This window comes from Scardinius erythrophthalmus (genome assembly GCF_964197995.2).
Source record: "Scardinius erythrophthalmus genome assembly, chromosome: 13".
Taxonomy (NCBI): domain Eukaryota; kingdom Metazoa; phylum Chordata; class Actinopteri; order Cypriniformes; family Leuciscidae; genus Scardinius; species Scardinius erythrophthalmus.
Genome location: NC_138233.1, coordinates 6,168,312 through 6,187,014, shown reverse-complemented (window position 1 = coordinate 6,187,014; position 18,703 = coordinate 6,168,312). Strand labels below are relative to the sequence as shown.

The 18,703-nt window shown below is 37.7% G+C and overlaps 1 protein-coding gene across 3 annotated transcripts in view; it reads left to right on the top strand.

The window, feature by feature from the left end:
* Window positions 1–18,703, top strand: part of pdgfrb (platelet-derived growth factor receptor, beta polypeptide) — a 47,249-nt gene that overhangs the window by 10,587 nt on the left and 17,959 nt on the right. For 2 of the 3 annotated variants that reach the window (XM_081382734.1, XM_081382736.1), the window contains 7 exons: window positions 7,687–7,766; window positions 8,796–9,080; window positions 9,930–10,187; window positions 12,123–12,253; window positions 13,135–13,300; window positions 16,857–17,028; window positions 17,117–17,232. In XM_081382734.1, coding sequence (XP_081238860.1) covers window positions 7,718–7,766; window positions 8,796–9,080; window positions 9,930–10,187; window positions 12,123–12,253; window positions 13,135–13,300; window positions 16,857–17,028; window positions 17,117–17,232 — 1,177 coding nt within the window. In that variant the 5' untranslated portion in view covers window positions 7,687–7,717. Of the gene's footprint in view, window positions 1–7,359; window positions 7,612–7,686; window positions 7,767–8,795; window positions 9,081–9,929; window positions 10,188–12,122; window positions 12,254–13,134; window positions 13,301–16,856; window positions 17,029–17,116; window positions 17,233–18,703 lie in introns of all 3 variants that reach the window. The other variant, XM_081382735.1, reaches the window with a different exon arrangement.

Sequence of the window (18,703 nt, the reverse complement as noted above, 5' to 3'; positions counted from 1 at the left end):
TTTGAGTAAGAGGGTGATTGGAAAATATCTTGCTCGTCTCTTGTGGTTTTAGGTAGTGGGAAACTAAACTAACCAAGGATAACCATGACAGAGATGGACAGTGTTGGAGGAACAAAGTGAAAGGGCTTCAAGATGGTCTGTAGAAAAAGGGAAACAGGCAGTAGTAGAAAAGTAGTACATGCTGTAGAAATAAAATGTTAAGAGTTCGTCCACTCATCTCAGATATTACAACAATCCCCATCTCTGGTCTTTTTCTATGTTTCTGTTTTTCAATGTTTTGAGTTTGTGCTGAACCATTTCCTGCTGTTGTTGCGCAAGTCATTTAATGGGAGTTATTTTTTTGAGGATGAAAAAACGTCTTCAAAGTTACAAAGCACAAAGTCAATCCAAAGGGAGTTATTTTGTATATTAGTAAGCAGTTTCTGAACTCCCTGAAATGCCTCGATTGTAGTCTTGAGTTTTCTTCCTGGAACAAACACGTCACAATATTCCTCATTTAAATAATTAATATTTAAAGGCATACGCAAAATATAGGGGGCGGGGCCTGATTGAGTTAATAGTGTGTTGAAACTCTCGGTTATGGTAAGGGGCGGGACATTTCACAAACACACTTGAAGCGGTTGACCAATCAGAATATGCTGGTCCAGCCGACCAATCAGAGCACATTGCACTTTTTGGAATGAGGGGCTTCATAGAGACAGGAACTAAACAGAGCTTTACTGACAGACTGGGAAGAGAGGAGCTGCAACAATGAACAATATGTAAAAAATACTGTGTTTTTCTTTTTGAACATTCAAGCATGAAAACCTATTCTAGTAGATCCCAAAAACAAAATCAAGATCAAGACTAAAACAAAGATTTAGGTTTGGCAAAACCTGTAATTCAGCCATGAAATTATTTGAAACACCAATATTCAGTGAATATTTTTATAACACTTAACAATAAAGTCCCATTAGTTAATGTTAGTTAATACACTAGCCAACTGTTTATTGTTGGTTCATTTCAATTCCATTAAATAATATTAATACCTACTTTTGATTTTAATAATAGTACATTTTAAAATATATTAATAAATGCTTTAGAATAATTTGAAGTGTTAGTTCATGTTAACTTATTCAGTTGTCTGATGTTAGCAAAGAGAACAAAAGTGTTACCATAATTATAATAATAATAAACAGTTTTCTGCCAATTTTTGTAATTAGTTTAACTGTAAACTGTTTATAGATTAAAGTGTTCAATATTTTTGATATTGAATTTAGATTCTAATATAAATATAAGGTTACTAGTGTGTGTATTTGTTAATTTACAATGAATTTAAATATGATTTATCCAATCAGACATTAGAGCCGAAACAGTCTGTTTAATAAAACAGCAAGAAATGGGAGTGGATGTTTTTCTGGACAGTGTGAAACTGTGCTTGGAATGCTTTGTTTTTACTTTCTTCTTTGTTTCTGCATCTCCTGTTGGAAATCACACAAATGTTTTCAACTTCAACTTTCATTTTGGGGTGAATTACCCCTTTAAAGGGATTGAGGCAATCGGTTTCCGCGACTAAAATGAGTTATCCTAACTTGTTGGGTTTTACAGTGTAGTAAAAAGTCTTTGATTCGTATTACAGATCTTAACAAGATTCAACTAAGATTGTAAATTGGTGGGTTTTGTCTTTTTTTTCCATTGTAAAGTTATGAAATATCTGCAAACTCCTCTCTAGAAGTGTTTTGTTGTTCGCTGAGGGAGTTGATGGGGGTTTGGGGATCGACATCACCGTCTCATCATCCCAGGGGAAAGCAGGGATAGAAAAAGAGAAACGTTTATTTTAACAGGGACACACTGGATCAGTTTTCCCACAGCCTGTGCCAAAAGTTTAGCTCTGGGAGGGCTGATCCTAAAGCAGCGCCCACCTTTAATAAATGCTAATCGAGAACAGGAAGACGGGATGAGAGTTACATATGTGTGCGCACACGTGTAGGAGCTGGCCGTCCTCCAGATAGATAACCATCTCTGTGTTTGGCCCGAGACCATGCTGCTTTTTTCATAACTAGCGATAAGAGCCTGTAAACCTTTTGTACGGTGAGATTAGATGTGATGAATGGTTTGGGGTCAGTCCTCTCGCTGCGTCAGTCCTCTCTCCAGTGTTCATAAAGTGAGGGAAGTACGGTATACTCTATAATAATATTAGAGCTCCATACACTTAATGTATGTGCTGGTCATCAAATCTGCTGACTCTGTCTTAAACGTGTTTGCTCTGGGGAAGATGATCAGAGGTGAATAAAGAGCTGAGAAATGTACTTAAGTTAAAGTCACATTGAAATCAAAATTGACACTTTTTTTATGGAATATTGCAGTGTTTATTATAAATGATTATACATCCACCTCATTATTGTCATGTGTCCTCTTTAATAAAAAAAACTTCTCTTCTCATCTCTTCTCTTCTCTGATGATGTTTACTGGCGTGAGGGCGGGACAACCTGTCACTCACATGAGATCCACCAATAGCAAACCACAACCAATCCAATCAATTCCTCACGGACAAAATCAAGTTCCACCCTACATATTTTCTTGTTCGAGAAGCCATTTCACTCGGATATAAATTTCAATAGGGAACAGACATAGCCTAGATACACAAATACTTTGTCAAACATTTTACTCAATTAAAAAAAAAACATTGAGTGATATTAAACAATTTTCCATCATTCAATGTTCATTCAATTGTACATAAGTACTTAAAAGTTGATTTTGAAAAGAATAAACTGAGATTTTTCTTATTTTGATTCATGCTATGGTTATTTAAATAAAGTATGTGTTTATAGTAGTGAAGTTCTGTTACTCAAATACTTTTACACATCGAAAGATGTTATTGCTCAAATGTTGCTCTTTCATTGTTCAGGAGACTTAAAGAGTTTGGTCCCCAAAAATGAACATTCTGTCATTATTTACTCATGCCCTCATGTTGTTTCAAACCTGTATGGCTTGCTCTCTTTTGTGGAATTTTTTTTTTCTTTTTTTTTTGTGCATGCAATGAAATGCCCCTAGCAGTCTTCAAAATATTTCTTTTGAGTTCCGCAGATTTAGAGTGACATGAGGGTGAATAAATTATGACAGAATTGTCCTTTTTGGATCAACACCCTTTTAATGGAGCTCTGAGTCAACACTGTCTGAGATGTTTATACCAAAACACCCTAGCAACTGCTCAGCATCATGCTATCAACCCAAAATAGCATAGGAATTGCCAAGCAATGCTCTAGCAACCACCTAGCAATGTCAAACAACCACTCAGAACACTTTGGCAACTGCATAGCAACACCCTGGCAACCATCTAGAACACATAAGTAAGCAAGCAAGGCTTTATTTATATAGCAGCATTTTAGCCGGTGTTAACAATGTGCTTTACAGAAAAGAAAAGCATGTACTGTATATGCATTCACAGAAAAGAAACAAGCAGACAAAGAAAAAAATCCATTGATGATAAAAATTCAAATCCTCAAGGAATGGCTCTAGTAATACTTTTTAAAAGTGCATAGTCTAGTTCCTGAGTCTAGTTCCCTTAATGTGTACTGTGAATGTGTTGTCTCATCACCACACGGAGAGGACAGCAGCGGACACACTCTGTGTTTCGCAACATTTCAGGAGCCCTGGTGTCCGAGGGGGATTTTTGGATGATTTTATTCCTGGTCTTGCTGGTCTGCGTGTCTCTCACACACCCACGCTGAATCTATACACATGTTCCCGAACACACACAGGAAGCAGGAGGCCCTGCAGCTGAATGCAAAGAACAACATCTAAAATTGTTTCTTTTCTCAGTGCCTTTGTTTTTCTTTTTCCCACTTTTCTTTTAAGGCTGTGTATGTTTCCCAGGAGTCCGTGCAGAAGAACAGACAGCAGTTTTGGTGACTATACCCCCCCCCCCCCCAAACTGGCTCCCACTTCATCAGTGCGGCGCTGCCAGATGTTTAAGGAAAACAATCTCCCGTACAAAGATAATCCCAGCAGAGACGAGCAGCTTGGGGGTAGTTTATATGGGTGCAGGAACGACGGTCCTTGCGGAAGCCGTGTTACGTCTGGTGGGAATTATGGGATGTTTCTGTTGTGTGACAAAATGACACATTTGAGAGTGTTAGCAGGAGCTGGGGATGCTGGGAAGGGTCAGACGAGCACACGGTTCCCATCCCATCACCCACACACACACACTCTCTAAAGACACTCAGACACTACATCTGTTTATATTAAGTAGACCAATATATCATATGATAGAATGATAGAGCTATTTGACTCAACCATCCATATAACTAGTGTTCACCATGACTAGACAGTAAGAAACTACCTAGCAACCACCCAGAATGCCTTTGAAACCTCACATCAACTCTCAAAAATGCTTACAGTGCATTATAAGCCGCATAGCAATGCCTTGGTAACCACCCATAATATCTTTAAAACTGCATAACAACACTCTAAAATGCTTAGAAAGCCTTTGCAACTGCATAACAATTTACTGGCAACCACCCAGAACACCTTAGAAACCTTATAGCAACACTCTAAAATGCTTTGGACACTCAGCTATTTCATAGCAATGCCCTGGCAACCTCCCAGAATGTTGTTAAGACTGTGCAGCAACTCTTTAAAATTGAACTGCTACAAACTTGACTACTGACAGCAACACCCTAGTAACCATCCAGAACACCTTAAAACCACACCGCAACATACTAAATTGCTTAGAACACTTTAGCAAATGCATAGTAACACCCTAGCAACCTCCCAGAACATCTTAAAAAGCATGTAGCAACACTATAAAATGCTCAGAATGCCTTAGCAACCACCCAGGACACCTTAAAAAACACATAGCAACACTATAAAGTGCTTAGTATGCTGTAGCAACTGCATAGCAACACCCTGGCAACCACCTAAAACAGTTATACTGTGATCTCACCTGCATTCTTGAAGGATTTCTGTCTTTTCATGTTGTATTGCTGGTGTTTCTGTCATGCATGCTTATTTAATGTATGAAGTCAACAGTGCCAGGCGAGGGTGGATGACAGTGTCAGCATTAGATTTCCATTGTATTCTGTAGTATAATTGTTTTAGCTTGAGCTCTTTTCAGTGATCTGATGGCTTCTGCATGAGTCTGTGGTCTCTCTGACGCAGGTTGGCCACAGTGAAGCTTTTCTAGAGCCCAGAGAGACGTTAGCATGAAAAAGAGCCCGTTCTGACATGGACCTCAGCCTTATTCTGGCCTCTCTCTCTCTCTTTCCTTCAGAGCTACCGTTCTTTAGTGTTTCATATTCTTCTTCTTCTGTTTTTTAGCCAGAATTTCTCTCTCTCACTCTCCCTCTGAAAGGCTTTGATTCAAAGCTCTTTTCATTGCTGGGCTGCTTGGCAGCGAAATATTCCACCGTATTCATCTCTCCTTTTTTTCAGATGTTATGTTTTTTTCTGTCGCTCTTGGTCTCGCTGCAGCTTTCAGAGGACTCAGCACATTATAAAGCTAGAGGAGTAACTGCAGCTCACTAAACCTGATGCTTCTCATTTTAAAATGGCCTATTTTTACTTGCATTGACTGTTCGATTCCTTCAAAATAGTTGTATGCATTTTCATAAGGATTTAAATGGTTCATTGACTCACAATGATGTGTATGTGTAAGCATGACTCCTGGGGTCTCTGTGTGCGTCCCCTGTGTATCGGAGATCATGAGAAAGTTTCCAAGTCTTTTCTGGGAATACACACTGGACAAACTCCTCCTAAAGCAACTATAACAGCACTTAAGGCTCCTTGTTCTCTTCTGTACGTCGCTCCTGAGGGACCGGCAGCATTTTATGAAGTGCGTTTTTATGAAGTTCAGCATATAAGTGACGAGAGAGAGAGAGTCTTAATGGGCGTCTCGCAGGATTTGTGAGGGATGGTTGATTTTGATTGCTCCGGTGAGATAGTGATGATAGTTTTAAAAGACACAACAGTTATTGCCTGGTTGGAAAATGTTTTCAATATAAAGTGTATGTGTTTACTGTTCTGCTGTTAGGTCTAATACAGTTTGAGTAAAAACGAATAAGAAAAATACTACATTGAGGTTTATGAGGGCAGAAAGGTTATTTCTTCCTGAAATCTGCTTTATTTCATGAAGCAACACTTGAGAACATCGAGTTTAATTGTGTGGCTAAAAATACCAATGATTAGATCACCCTACCAAACATATTTTATCAGTTAAGAACATTTCTCCAGAGTTAAGCATTTCACTCTTTTTCCAGCGACTCCCTCGAAGGATTCCTCCTCCGCTTTTTTTGCCCTCCGCCTCTTCTCCGCGATATGTTCTTCCGCCCTCTCTGGTTTTTCCCACACTGGTTTTGCACCCAGTGATCCAGCTTTAACTGTTTCCAGACCTCCAAAACACCCACCCCCACTCCACCCCACCCATCCATCCATTTCCACCCACAACAGCCCCGTCCGATCAACCCCTGTGTTTACTCACTCACTCACACACACACACACACACTTATCCTGTTGGATTTGGCTCGTTGTGACCTTTCACCCCTAAAACACCTTAAAAGGGATCAGATCTCTCATAATTGGACAGATCCTGTAAACTTTAATTGTTTATTTGTGCTTTCAGGAGCACATATAAACACATTTATCAAGTTTTTCAGTCTTTGTTAGTGGTGTAAGTCAATCCTTACTAGTACTATTGCAGAGGTATGATGTCATCAAACCTCTAAGTTTTAACACCACGGATTCAAGTTAAGTGTGTACGTCATCCTTCAGCTGATTTTATTTATTTTACTTATTATGAATTTTTTATATATTTATATAATATTTTATTTATATTTTATTTTGTTTTGTTATTTTTATTTTTTATTTTATTTGTCATTGTATTAATTTTGATGTTTTATATAGTTTTTTTAATTAATACATTGATACTTTTGTTCATTCACTCACACACACATTCATTTATTTAGTCTCACATTGATTCTGTTCATTCACTCTTACTGAGCATTCATTAATTTATTGATTTGCACATTCATTTTTGTTCATTCATTCACTCACACATTCATTCATTTATTGATTCTCACATTGATTTGTTCGTTCCTTTAATAATGCATGCATTCAATTATTGAATCTTAATTTGATTTGTTATTTTATTTTTATTTTTATTCATTCATTAATTTTATTTATTTTTTGTTATTTTTTGTTTATTTCTTTGTTTATATCTACAGTATATAAATGATACAGTAAAATATTTTATTAATGTAATTTTTATTAAGCTGTTGTTTTGTTGGGAAGCTCATCGTTACCGTAGTAAATGCCAGTGAATGTGCCGCAGTGAAAAATGCAACAATAAGAGCGTCTGTGAAACATGCTTCTGTTTGTGTGCAGTCAGGCATGTGTGTCCCTCTCTGAAGCCTGTGTGAGAAGCGACCCGTGTGTTATTCCACAGCGATGGACACACAAGCAGCACATCCAGTCCGTTGAATGTAGATATGCAAGAAAATTAAAGAGCATGACGTGGAAATACAGTCAGGAACTCTTTGTATATATTTTTTTCATGCGCATGAGTTTTTAAAAGGGCTTCGCTAGAGGAATATAACAAACTGAGGAATATTCTCTTTTGTAAAAATAAATGTTGAGGTAAGTTGAGTAAGATTGCCGTTTCCTTTGGCTTTGAGGCGAATCAATCCTGAGTTGTTTTTCCTCCGTCTGCAGAGTCTAAACGTGTCCTGCTCTGGAAGACAGCATGAAGAGTTTCACCATCAGCCGCTTCCAACTGACTGCCATGACAACAGGTAACAGACTAAACAAACCCCAAAATAATGACTTAGCCAAATAAACCCGACATAAAGCTCAGTGTATTCATGCCTGACTCTCGACGGCTTCTGTGTTTAATCTACAGAACTCAAAAAACAGTTTCTTTTATTGCTTATTTGACACTTTTGGTTATTAAAAAATCATTTCTAATCAAAAATGTCTGAAACATTAACCGATTTGGAAAACTAATTTATAGATTCTCACATGAAGATATTTTGTAGCTTAAAAAGCTGTTTCAAGTCAAGACAGCTGGTAGATATCATCATGCTTCCCCTGTTGATTAATCACAGTATAATAAGACAAATGTGTTGTATTAAAAGAAAGGGATTCAAGTTTTAAATCTAATTAATTACACAATGTGGAGATTAATTAATCACACATCAAATTACCCCCAAGTAAGTGGAGATTTGTGAATCAGTGCAGGAGAAAAAGCTCACAACCTTTTGAGATATGTTGTGTAACTGAAATCTACAGATGCAAATAGATAAAGTTTAATAAAATAAACACTTATTTTGGATGTTTTCTCTCCACTAGTCTGTAGTGTCTTGAAAAAAATAGCTACAAAACTTGTTAATCCCATTACTCTCATTAAGGAACCTTTTTTTTATAAGTTAATGTAGAGCAGTAGTGAAGTTTTAGTGAAGTGAAGTGCCAAATGTCACATGAACAAACAGGAAACCGGGTCTCATCGCATCCGCTTGTTGGAGAAAGTGTTAAAGGCAGTTCGAACTGACGGCGATATCTATGGACTTTTTAAAGGCAATCAGCTAACCTAGCTAGTTCTTTTCATTGTTAGAGTTTTTAATTGATTTAAATATCTAAATGTTAGTGATAAAAATAAAAATGAAATCTTTTAGATATCAATGGACATTGGTTATGCTCATCTCTGCTCATCTTGGGTAAAAACAAAGCACATACAAACGACCTGAAACGGAAGCGATGCAACCTGTTTTACAGAAGACGGTAGTTTGTTGCGCAATAACCCTCATGCTGGTGTGTGTGTGCAGGTTTGGTTCTGCTCTGTCTGGGAGGTTCAGGTCTGGAACTCAATCCCAGCGTTCCACAGGTCATCCTCTCCATCAACTCCTCCTTCACCATCACCTGCTCCGGCTGGAGGAACGTCACCTGGCACTACAAGCGGGAGGAGAATGCCCCGGCGTTTCACACCGAGGCGCGAAGTCCCACGTCCAGTGTTCTGAGTCTGGAGCAGGTGACGTGGACACACACCGGGGTTTACGTGTGCTCCGAGAACGGGACAAATGAGACCAGAGAGGTGGCTGTCTTTGTGCCTGGTAAGAGCATCAGTGTGTGTTACTCACGAAAATATTCAAAATTGGTTCATTAATACTCATAGACTACAAGTCAGGCAAGTTATATTTGAACATTTTAAGATTTGAACGGTAAATGTTAACATTAAAAACATTGACGTTTTTAGGTAGTTTTGAATGTGATTTTCTCATATTAATTTTCACTCACATATTCATTCAATTGTTCGATTTGTTCATTCACTCATGCATTCATTTACTAATTCTCAAATTGACTCTTAGTTTCAATCCCTTAACATTCATTAATTTATCGACTCTCACATTGTTTTATTTGTTAGTTTTTTCACTTACACATTCATTCATATATTGATTTGCACATTTATTCATTTGTTCACTCATTTAAACATTCTTTCATTTATTGATTCGCACATTCATTTTTGTTTGTTCATTCACCCACACATTCATTCACTTATTGATTCTTCCATTGATTAGTTCATTAATCACTCACACAATCAAGTCAAGTCACCTTGATTTATATAGCGCTTTATACAGTACAGATTGTTTCAAAACCGCTTGTAAAGTAGTGATAAAAAGACTATTGTCATTGTCCAGCTTAAGTCAGTTCAGTGTTGATTCAGTTCAGTTCAATAACCGTAAAGTTCATCAATTATTAAATGAGTTCGATTCAGCTCTGCAAAAAACAGTGATGTCATCATTCACTTTATTGATTCTCACATTGATTTATTCGTTTGTTCGCTCACACATTCGTGTATTTATTGATTCTCACATTCATGCATTCATTCATTTGATTTGTTTGTTCATTCACTCATGCATTTATTTGTTCACACATTGATTTATTAATTCTGTCTTCCTCAGATCCTGAGGTGTGGTTCCTCAAGAACGATCACAGTATGGTGACTAAGACGCGAGAGGAAAGCACGATCCCGTGTCTGGTGACGGACCCGTCGATAAACGTCACGCTGTACGAGAAAGACACAGATATGGTGGTGGAGGGCTCGTACAACCCCAGTGTGGGCTTCACCGCTGCCCTGGACGACAGAAACTACATATGCAGAGGAGAGCTGAACGGCCAGGAGAAAGAGTCCATCCCATTCTACGTCTTCAGTATATTTGGTATATTTGCTCAAATGCTCTTTTAAGCTTTGAAAAGGGTCATTTTTTTTGTTTTTGATGTTTCTCAGGAGATTTACTGGAGTTCGCAGTCAAGCTTCATTTAAAGGGGTGGTATAATGCCCTTTTCACCAGATGTAAAATAAATCTCTGATGTCCCCAGAGTGTGTCTGTGAAGTTTTAGCTCAAAATACCCCACAGACATTTTTATAAAGCATGTTAAAATTGTCACTTTTTGAGGGTGAGCTAAAAAAAACAGACCCTTTTTGTGTCTGTCCCTTTAAATGCAAATGAGCTGCTGCTCCTGGCACAGGGGGCGGAGCTTCAACAGATTGTGTCTTTTTACCTCACACAGACATGCACTGAAAATTTCAAAAACGTTTAGCCTTTTATGTTCAAACTGGAGTCAGACAATCTGGAGAGACTGAAGTGTCAACATGTAGAAAGCAACAGGACATTTCTGAATGGTTAGTTGATGAATTTATGTAGCTTATGTGTAGTTATCTTCTAGTCATTGATTAGCATATTCTGTCATGATAATCTATAAATCGCGTTCTGGGGGCGGGGTTTATGTAAATTTTAGGGTTAGTGATGTCTCTAACCCGGGAGGAATGTCGTGTAGTCCCATCCGTTTGTTGTAGTCCTTAAAAAACAATTTCTTTAAAAGCAAATATCTCACTTTGCTTTGAACTTTAAGCATCGTAACTTTGCAGATGTTGTTTATGCTCAAACAGCAACATTACACACTAACTCAAGTTAGAAAAGTGAAATCATAATCAACCACCCCTTTAAGTATCAACTTTGTCTGGAATCAGTGTTTCTCAGGAATTAAAGCAGACTCAAATGAGTCACTAGTCATCATTCAGTAAGAGTGTAGAGCTATAAAATATGAAATACAGAATGAGAAATGATAGAGTGCACATTGAGATCCCTGACTTGCAGACTGCAAATCTGAGTAAAGTTTGATATATTGAGACACTTAAGCAAATGTTTGCTGATCATTTCATTTAATTGCTGTACTTTACTACTTTTGTCTTGTTTTCCAGTAAAAAATTAAACATTCTTAAATGGTCTGTCCTTTGGATGAGACATTAAACTGAAGTCATGACTGTCTGTGGTCATCAAAAATCATGTGGCACTTCTCATAAAGACTAGGGGTGTAACCCTGCTGTCCTGGCCAAATTCCCTCCATTGGCCCTTATCAATCATGGCCTCCTAATAATCTTTATCCTTTGAATCTGCTCTATCACTCTCTCTCCTTTCTCTTAGTTTTACAATCTCTTTATGAACTTTATGAAGCGTCAGAGTATCAGTTGTGTAGCTTTCTATGGAGGGACAGAAACTGGAAGTCTGAGAGTGAGTAAGACTGAAAGTTAAGTTAAAATTTAGTGATATTGTGCTTAAAACAAGAACAAATATCTGTCAATGGGGTCAGAAAAATAAAATAGTTTTCCGTTTGAATTAAGTTTCTTTTTCTGACCCCATTGGCAGATATGTTTTTTCTTGTTTTAGGCATAAACTTTCTTAAATTTGATAATTTTTTCAGTAAACGATTAAGACTTAATATCTGAAGTAATTTTGCCTCTCAAGTAAATTTATCTAGATTTAAGAACATTTATCTTATGTTTGTGATTTTTCTTTCCTTTCCATATGAATTAACTTGAGGTCTGCTAATGCCCTTATATTACAGACATTTATGACCAAATTTAGTGTTCATGTATCAACATTACAGGCGATTATTTGCTAAATGAAGCTGTTCTGAGTTAAAATGCTCATTGATGGTTTAAAGATGAAGAGAGCCCATGTGTTACACATCTGTTCTCCTCCATTATCTGTGTCATCATTGACTGGACCAAGTCTACTTATAAACTCATCAGATGATTTGTTTTCTGTCAAACAATAGCGTTTTTGTTCTTTCTTTCGCACACATGTCTTCAGCTCCTGAGACTCTGGAGCCCTACATCAACGCCTCCAAAACGGTTCTGAAAAAGGGTGAGACGCTGAACGTTAACTGCACCGTTCACGGCGTGCAACTCGTCTTCTTCACTTGGGACTTTCCCAACAAAGACGTGAGTGGGCTGAAAATTAAATTCTTTGTTTTCTTTGTTTTTCCGTTCGAGCTCTTAGAGCTCCCATAAGAAGGTCCACATGTTGAAATCACCTCAAGATGTGCGGCCACACCTCTCCCCTGACCGTTGTCCTGAGGAACACGTGTTTTTATTAAGAGATAAATCAAAAAATGACGGGGAAAGAAGTGAAAAGCCAAAAGCAAGTTTGTAGCTGTAGTTTATGCACATCAGCATAATGAATATCACAGAAGTTTTGAGGATTTTAATATCTAAGCATTCTTAAATCAAGATAAATTTACTTGAGATGCAAAATGACAAGATTTAAAATCTTGTTTTTTATAATGTATCAAAATTAAGTTTAAGCAAAATTTACTTAATGCTTAAAAATCCGAAAAATAATCAAGCTTTTAGGCAATTTTTTAAAAGTATTAATGTTTTACTTCTCAGAAAACAAGACTTAATATGTCATATTCCTTCTCAAGAAAATATATCTTGATTTAAGAAAGTTTAGAAATTTATACTGCTAAACAATTCAACAATAATGAGTTGGAAATACATTTTTTGCAGTGAGTGAATTTAATCGCTTTGTCATATGCCCCAGCACAGCAAGGACAACAGATTCCCTGTTTTTTGGATACCTTATCCTCATGGCCACTTTATTCCCCCTTTTGGACATTTTCTGGTCATTTTATGTTTATTTTTATGTTAATAAACACCTCTCTGAGGGCTGACACCACGTCCCACAGTGTCTATCGTTTGCTCCTCACGCCACAATCTATACAGTATAATGAATATATGCAGTGTGTATATCTCTGCAAAAATTGTCTCAATTGAAAAGTACATTTCTAACACTGATGCAAACCCCTATTTTTGACTCTCAGGAGGGGGACATTGAGCCCTTGACTGACGTCCTGTCGTCCATGAGCATGCGGTCCTGTCTCAACATCACGGACATCTCGCTGGCCAGATCAGGACAGTATGTTTGTCATGTGCATGAGGGTGTGGGGGAACACACAGCTTCAGCCAGTATTGACATCACCGTTCTGGGTAAGACTTGCAGATATCACACAGCAGATTCATCAGGTTTACATTATTCTGTCTATAAATGCACATCATAAAGTTTGGCTACTCGTATCAGTGAATGTCAGCAACAGGGTTTCTGTCAGGACCACTACCGTCAAATATGATTGACAATTAGCATACAGTTTGGATTGGCGGTATGGTTCCGTTCTGGGCGAGAACTCCCTGCGCATCCATGCAGCCTAGAATTGATACGAGCAGGGAGAGCAGCAATAATCCCCCTTGGGGTAAACAGAACAGAACCAACATGAGTGTTTGCAAATATATTTAATTCAAGATTTAAAAGTACAACATATTTGATAATTGTTCTGATTCAAGGGGAATCAGAATGTCAAATCCTGACTGACGAGAGGAGGAGCTGGGGATGGAGGAGGGTAATTAGCTCCTGAGAACGCGATAGCTGCTGATAACACTGAAGGAGCTTATATATGTATAGGGTGATAGGTGTCGTATTTCTATAGGGAAAGGTGGATCAGCTGATGCGAGCTTGACTAACGTGACCTGCCAGAACTAACGCTACGCTTGATTATTATTCTAACAATTTCTGAGTAAAAATTGAACTGATAAGAATGTTAAATGTGTACCTTTAAATGCAATGTAGGTCGCTTTGGATAAAAGCGTCTGCCAAATGCATAAAGGTAAATTGTTTTCAAATTAAATTAAAATGAAAAACATGCACAACGTATGCTATTTGAAATGAAAGTTTCAGAAATTAAAATGAACTTTAACTGAAATAAAAAAAATGTTTTACTATTTTTTTACTATTTCTACTATAAAATTATTTACTATATTAGGTAATTATTTTGTATAATTTAAAATTGTATTATTAATGTTATTATTTTATTTTTTAAATGTTTTATACAATATTTTCATTTAGATTTAGCTTGATATACTAAAATAACTAAAAATGAAATAAAATAAAAAATATATAGATGATATTTACTTATTTGATTATTTTGTATAATATTTAATTCTATTATTAATGTTATTTTATTCTAAAATGTTTTATAAAACATTTTCATCTAGATTAACGTACTAAAATAACTAAAACTGAAAAAAAAAATATATATAGAGAGAGGGACGTATTAAAAAAAACTAAAACTAATAAAAATACAAAAAAAGCACAAATAACTAAAATACTAAAATACTTTTACTAAAATAAAAGCAGAAAATATAAAAATAAAAACTAATTCAAAATATTAATAAAAGCTATAATAATATCTCAATGCTAAAATAACCATTTGCTCAGTTTTCTGGTAAAAGCAGAGCTGTTGAAGAGCGGTCTTCATCATCTGATGTGTGCATGAGCTCAGAAACCTGGGTGGCTTCTTTTCAATGATGCTTTGATGCAAACACTAATTAAATCAGCATTCCTCGCTTTAAAACAAGCCCTCAGTCTCACAGCATCTCCTGTGATGGAAAACTGGCTGTGATATTTGTGCTCCGTCACGATGCGTGTGAATGCACACCTTCTGCTGAAGGGAGTAAGTTATGTTTATATTTAACATTACGAAACCACAGCATCCAAACAGCCGTAGACAGGAACCCTTGAGGAACGAGAGTCAGAGGAACTGATGTAGATCAATGCAGATCTTTGTTAAAGTGTCAGCAGCACTTGCACACGCAGCATTTTGCCTCAACACACAGGATGCTGCAACGTTTATGAAGAAAGTGCTTTTAGCACCTGAACGTTTAGATCATGATCTATCAGCCGTGAGTGAGTGCACACTTATGGAATATTAAATAGATTATGTAAGATGAGCAGCAAGCAAAACCCATTCTGTCTTGCTCAGGATTTCATAATTTGGATTTGACACCATCATTCGAAAGTTTGCTGTTGGTAAGATTTTTTCAATGGTTTTGAAAAGTCTCTTATGCTCACCAAGGCTACGTTTATTTAAGTAAAAGAAAAATAAAGTATCATACTGTAAAAACAGTAATATTGTGAAATATCAACACAGTCAACATAAAATAGTTTCTAATATATTTTAAAATGTTATTTATTCCTGGGATCAAAGCTGAATTTTCAGCATCATTATTTCAGTCTTCAGTGTCACATGATCCTTGAGAAATCATTCTAATATGATGATTTGATGTTCAACATTTATGATTATTATCAATGTTAAGAAACGTGCTAATAATTTTTTTTTTCAGGATTTTTTTATGAATATAAAGTTCAAAAGAACAGCATGTATATGAAAAATAATCTTTTGTAATAAATGTCTTCACTTAGCCTGGAAATCCAGACCCAAATCTGAAAGATTAATGGTCTGGCATCGACTAATGAAAATCGCCCAGCTCGAGGGGCGGCACCAAGCATGCATTTGAAAATCTCACTGCACGAAATTGGATAACACTACGACCAATCACACCAATAAACCCCATACGCTTAGCTACCAGCGGAGCTAACTGGATTAGACTCTTGCCGTATCCGGTCGGCAAACCATCAAAAACACCCTTCTAATGAACGATGCGAGCGCCGTCTTCTGTTCCTGTTGACAAAAAGCCAAGTTTCGGCCAAAAGCCGAAGCCGTTTCAAACAACTGGTGTTCATCCATAGCCATCTTGCAATGTTTACTAATGACTTCGACGTCACAGCTCTGTCGTCATCTGTTCAGCTCGCCTCTGGCCCGTCTATATCAGATAACCCGATGTGATTGGTGCAGCTCGGATACAAGGGCATATGTAATGAGCATCATTACTCGACACCAGAGTAACTCGCTGAGCAAATTCAACTTGTGCTCTCGCGAGAACTCTGGATTTCCAGGGTAGTCTTCACTGTCAATTTTGATCGATTTAATGTATTCTTGCTGAATAAAAATAATTTCTTTCTTTAAAGGGATACTTCACCGATTAGCATTAAGCTTCGTATCAGTAGAAACCCGGTAGTGTTTTCGAATGACCGTGCTTCCCTCCCTCATGTCCCCCTGAGACGAGAGATTTCTGTATTGTGTGTCTGGAAAACAACCTCTGATGACGCAAAAATCGTCATTTAGCGTCACCAGAGACTTATTTTGTCCAGAGGCGAGAGACTACAGCCAGTAGGAGGAGCTCGTCCCGCATGTCTTCAACCCGCCCATAGGGGGATCTCACGATAAAACGGCGTCTTTTCAGTTTTGAGTCGACTAGTAGCCTAGTTGCACCATTTCTTCCGATACTGCCCTCTGAAACCGGTAGGCATGGCTGGGGAGTGGCCTTGAAGGGCAGCGAAGCAAGTGCATTCTGGGAGTTGTTGTTTTTCATCCACATGAGCCAAAAATACATTTCCTGGCTTTTCTCAGTCTAGAAGGCACCAACTTATACTTCTACACATTTCTACTTCATATATGACCCAATTTAAATACACATTCCTCTTTCCAGCGGTGAAATATCCCTTTAAAAATTGTTTTACTGACCCCAAACTTTAAACAGTATTGTATATACTATAATACTATTTCTAATAGTTAGCCTTGAACTTCAGTGTATAAACCCTTCCTGCAGCATTTGTATTAATGGACTGTGATTTTCATCTGTCTGTCTGTAGAAAGAGGTTTCGTGGCTCTTACTTCACATCTGGACAGGAACATCTCGGCGCACCCGGGAGAAAACGTGGAGTTAAAGGTTGAGATCGAGGCGTATCCCAAACCCGTCGTTCGCTGGTCTAAAGAAGGCACTGTTATTAGAGGACACAACACGAGACAGGAACAGGAGACCCGGTAATGAGCCCTCTCTACACAGAGCCTCCATTAAACAACATTAAACCTTTCCACAGGATATTAGATGTGTCCTCTGGATCTGATGCAGGTTTGTCAGCACTTTGACCCTGGTCAGGATCCGACTGGAGCAGATGGGTCTCTACACTGTTAGCATCCAAAATGAAGATGACATTAAAGAGATGACCTTTGACCTAGAGGTGAAAGGTGAGACAGTTTGACATCCTTTTACACGCCGCCCCCATTTCCTGAAAACAGACACCCATGCTGGTCTTTCATTTAAGCGTACAACAAGAATAATACCAGCTGCTGGCCTGCTGACATTTAACTTAACTTAACTTAACTTAACTTAACTTAACTTAACTTAACTTAACTTAACTTTACTTAACTTAAAGGGATAGTTCACTTTGAAATAAAATTTTGGTATGTTTTAGCTTACCTCAAGGGCATCCAAGATGTAGGTGTCTTTTTTTCCCGCAGTAGTTTCAATTTTGATATTTTTAGGTCAAACCGTTCTTGTCTGTCAGTCATTTAATGCAGGTCTATGGTCACTGTCTCAAAACACAAGCACAGAGTCCAAATTAAAACAATTCCCCATCGTCCAAATTAAACAATTCCCCATCATAAGTACACATTGATGGCCTAAGACACGAAACGAGCGGTTTGTGTGAGAAAACGAACAGTATTTGTATCGTTTTTAACTCTTATACACTGCAACGTCCAAGTGATCTGAGGGCGCACGCGCATCCTGGTGTGTGACGTGTGCACAGACTGGTGCATAGAAATATACACTAGATGTCGCATTGGCTACGGCAGTTCATTGGAACTAGGGATGCACCGATTGATGGGCTGGTGACCGGAATTGGCCGATTTTCACGTGATCGGCCGTGACCGGCGACCGGCCGGTCAGTCTGACAAATGCCGATTTTATGCCGGTCAAATGCACTCGGGCGCCGCATGATTAACATCGCGCAACATCAGAATCACACGTGCACACGGAACACACATGTAGGAAACCTCGTGAATTACGTCCGTTCAGACCGCAAGTGCGTATTTTTTTTTCAGCGTGCATGTTAATCGATGAGTGCTTTCACAACGGGAGTGGGCCAGCGCGTGAGCGTCAAGCAGGAGCGTCGCGAGCAGTGAAGCGCGTGTTTCGGCGCCGAGTCTATTTGCTGCACTGCTCACGCTCAATTAAAGGGAAAGCACACTTTTGATGGATAAAATAGCCTACATAGGGTTTCACAAAAAAACGCCCAAAATGCATAGAATTTGCGTGTTTTAACAAGAACTGGAATAGGCTATGTCAGAAAAGAAAACGAAGACCTAATATTTATAGAAAATGTACCCTTTAAACTTGTTTTATTATTCAGTTTGTAGCCTACAAGTGATTGCAATAGGCCTGTGTGTGAGTGCTTTGAGAAATATCTTTATACTGCAAGGCTATTTATTTTTTATTTATATATTATTGTATTGCCATTCCCTGTTTTCATACAGACGTTTAGTTTGCTAAATACATATATAAAAAATTATTGGATATTGAATGTGAAAAGGAAATGGTTCTTCCATAACACTGCACTTTAGATGTTTGAATTACCCACACCTGGAGTAATTTATATAGTTCTATTTTATAGCGTTTATCTGTTCAAAAAAATATGTACTATGCAAATTGTAAAAT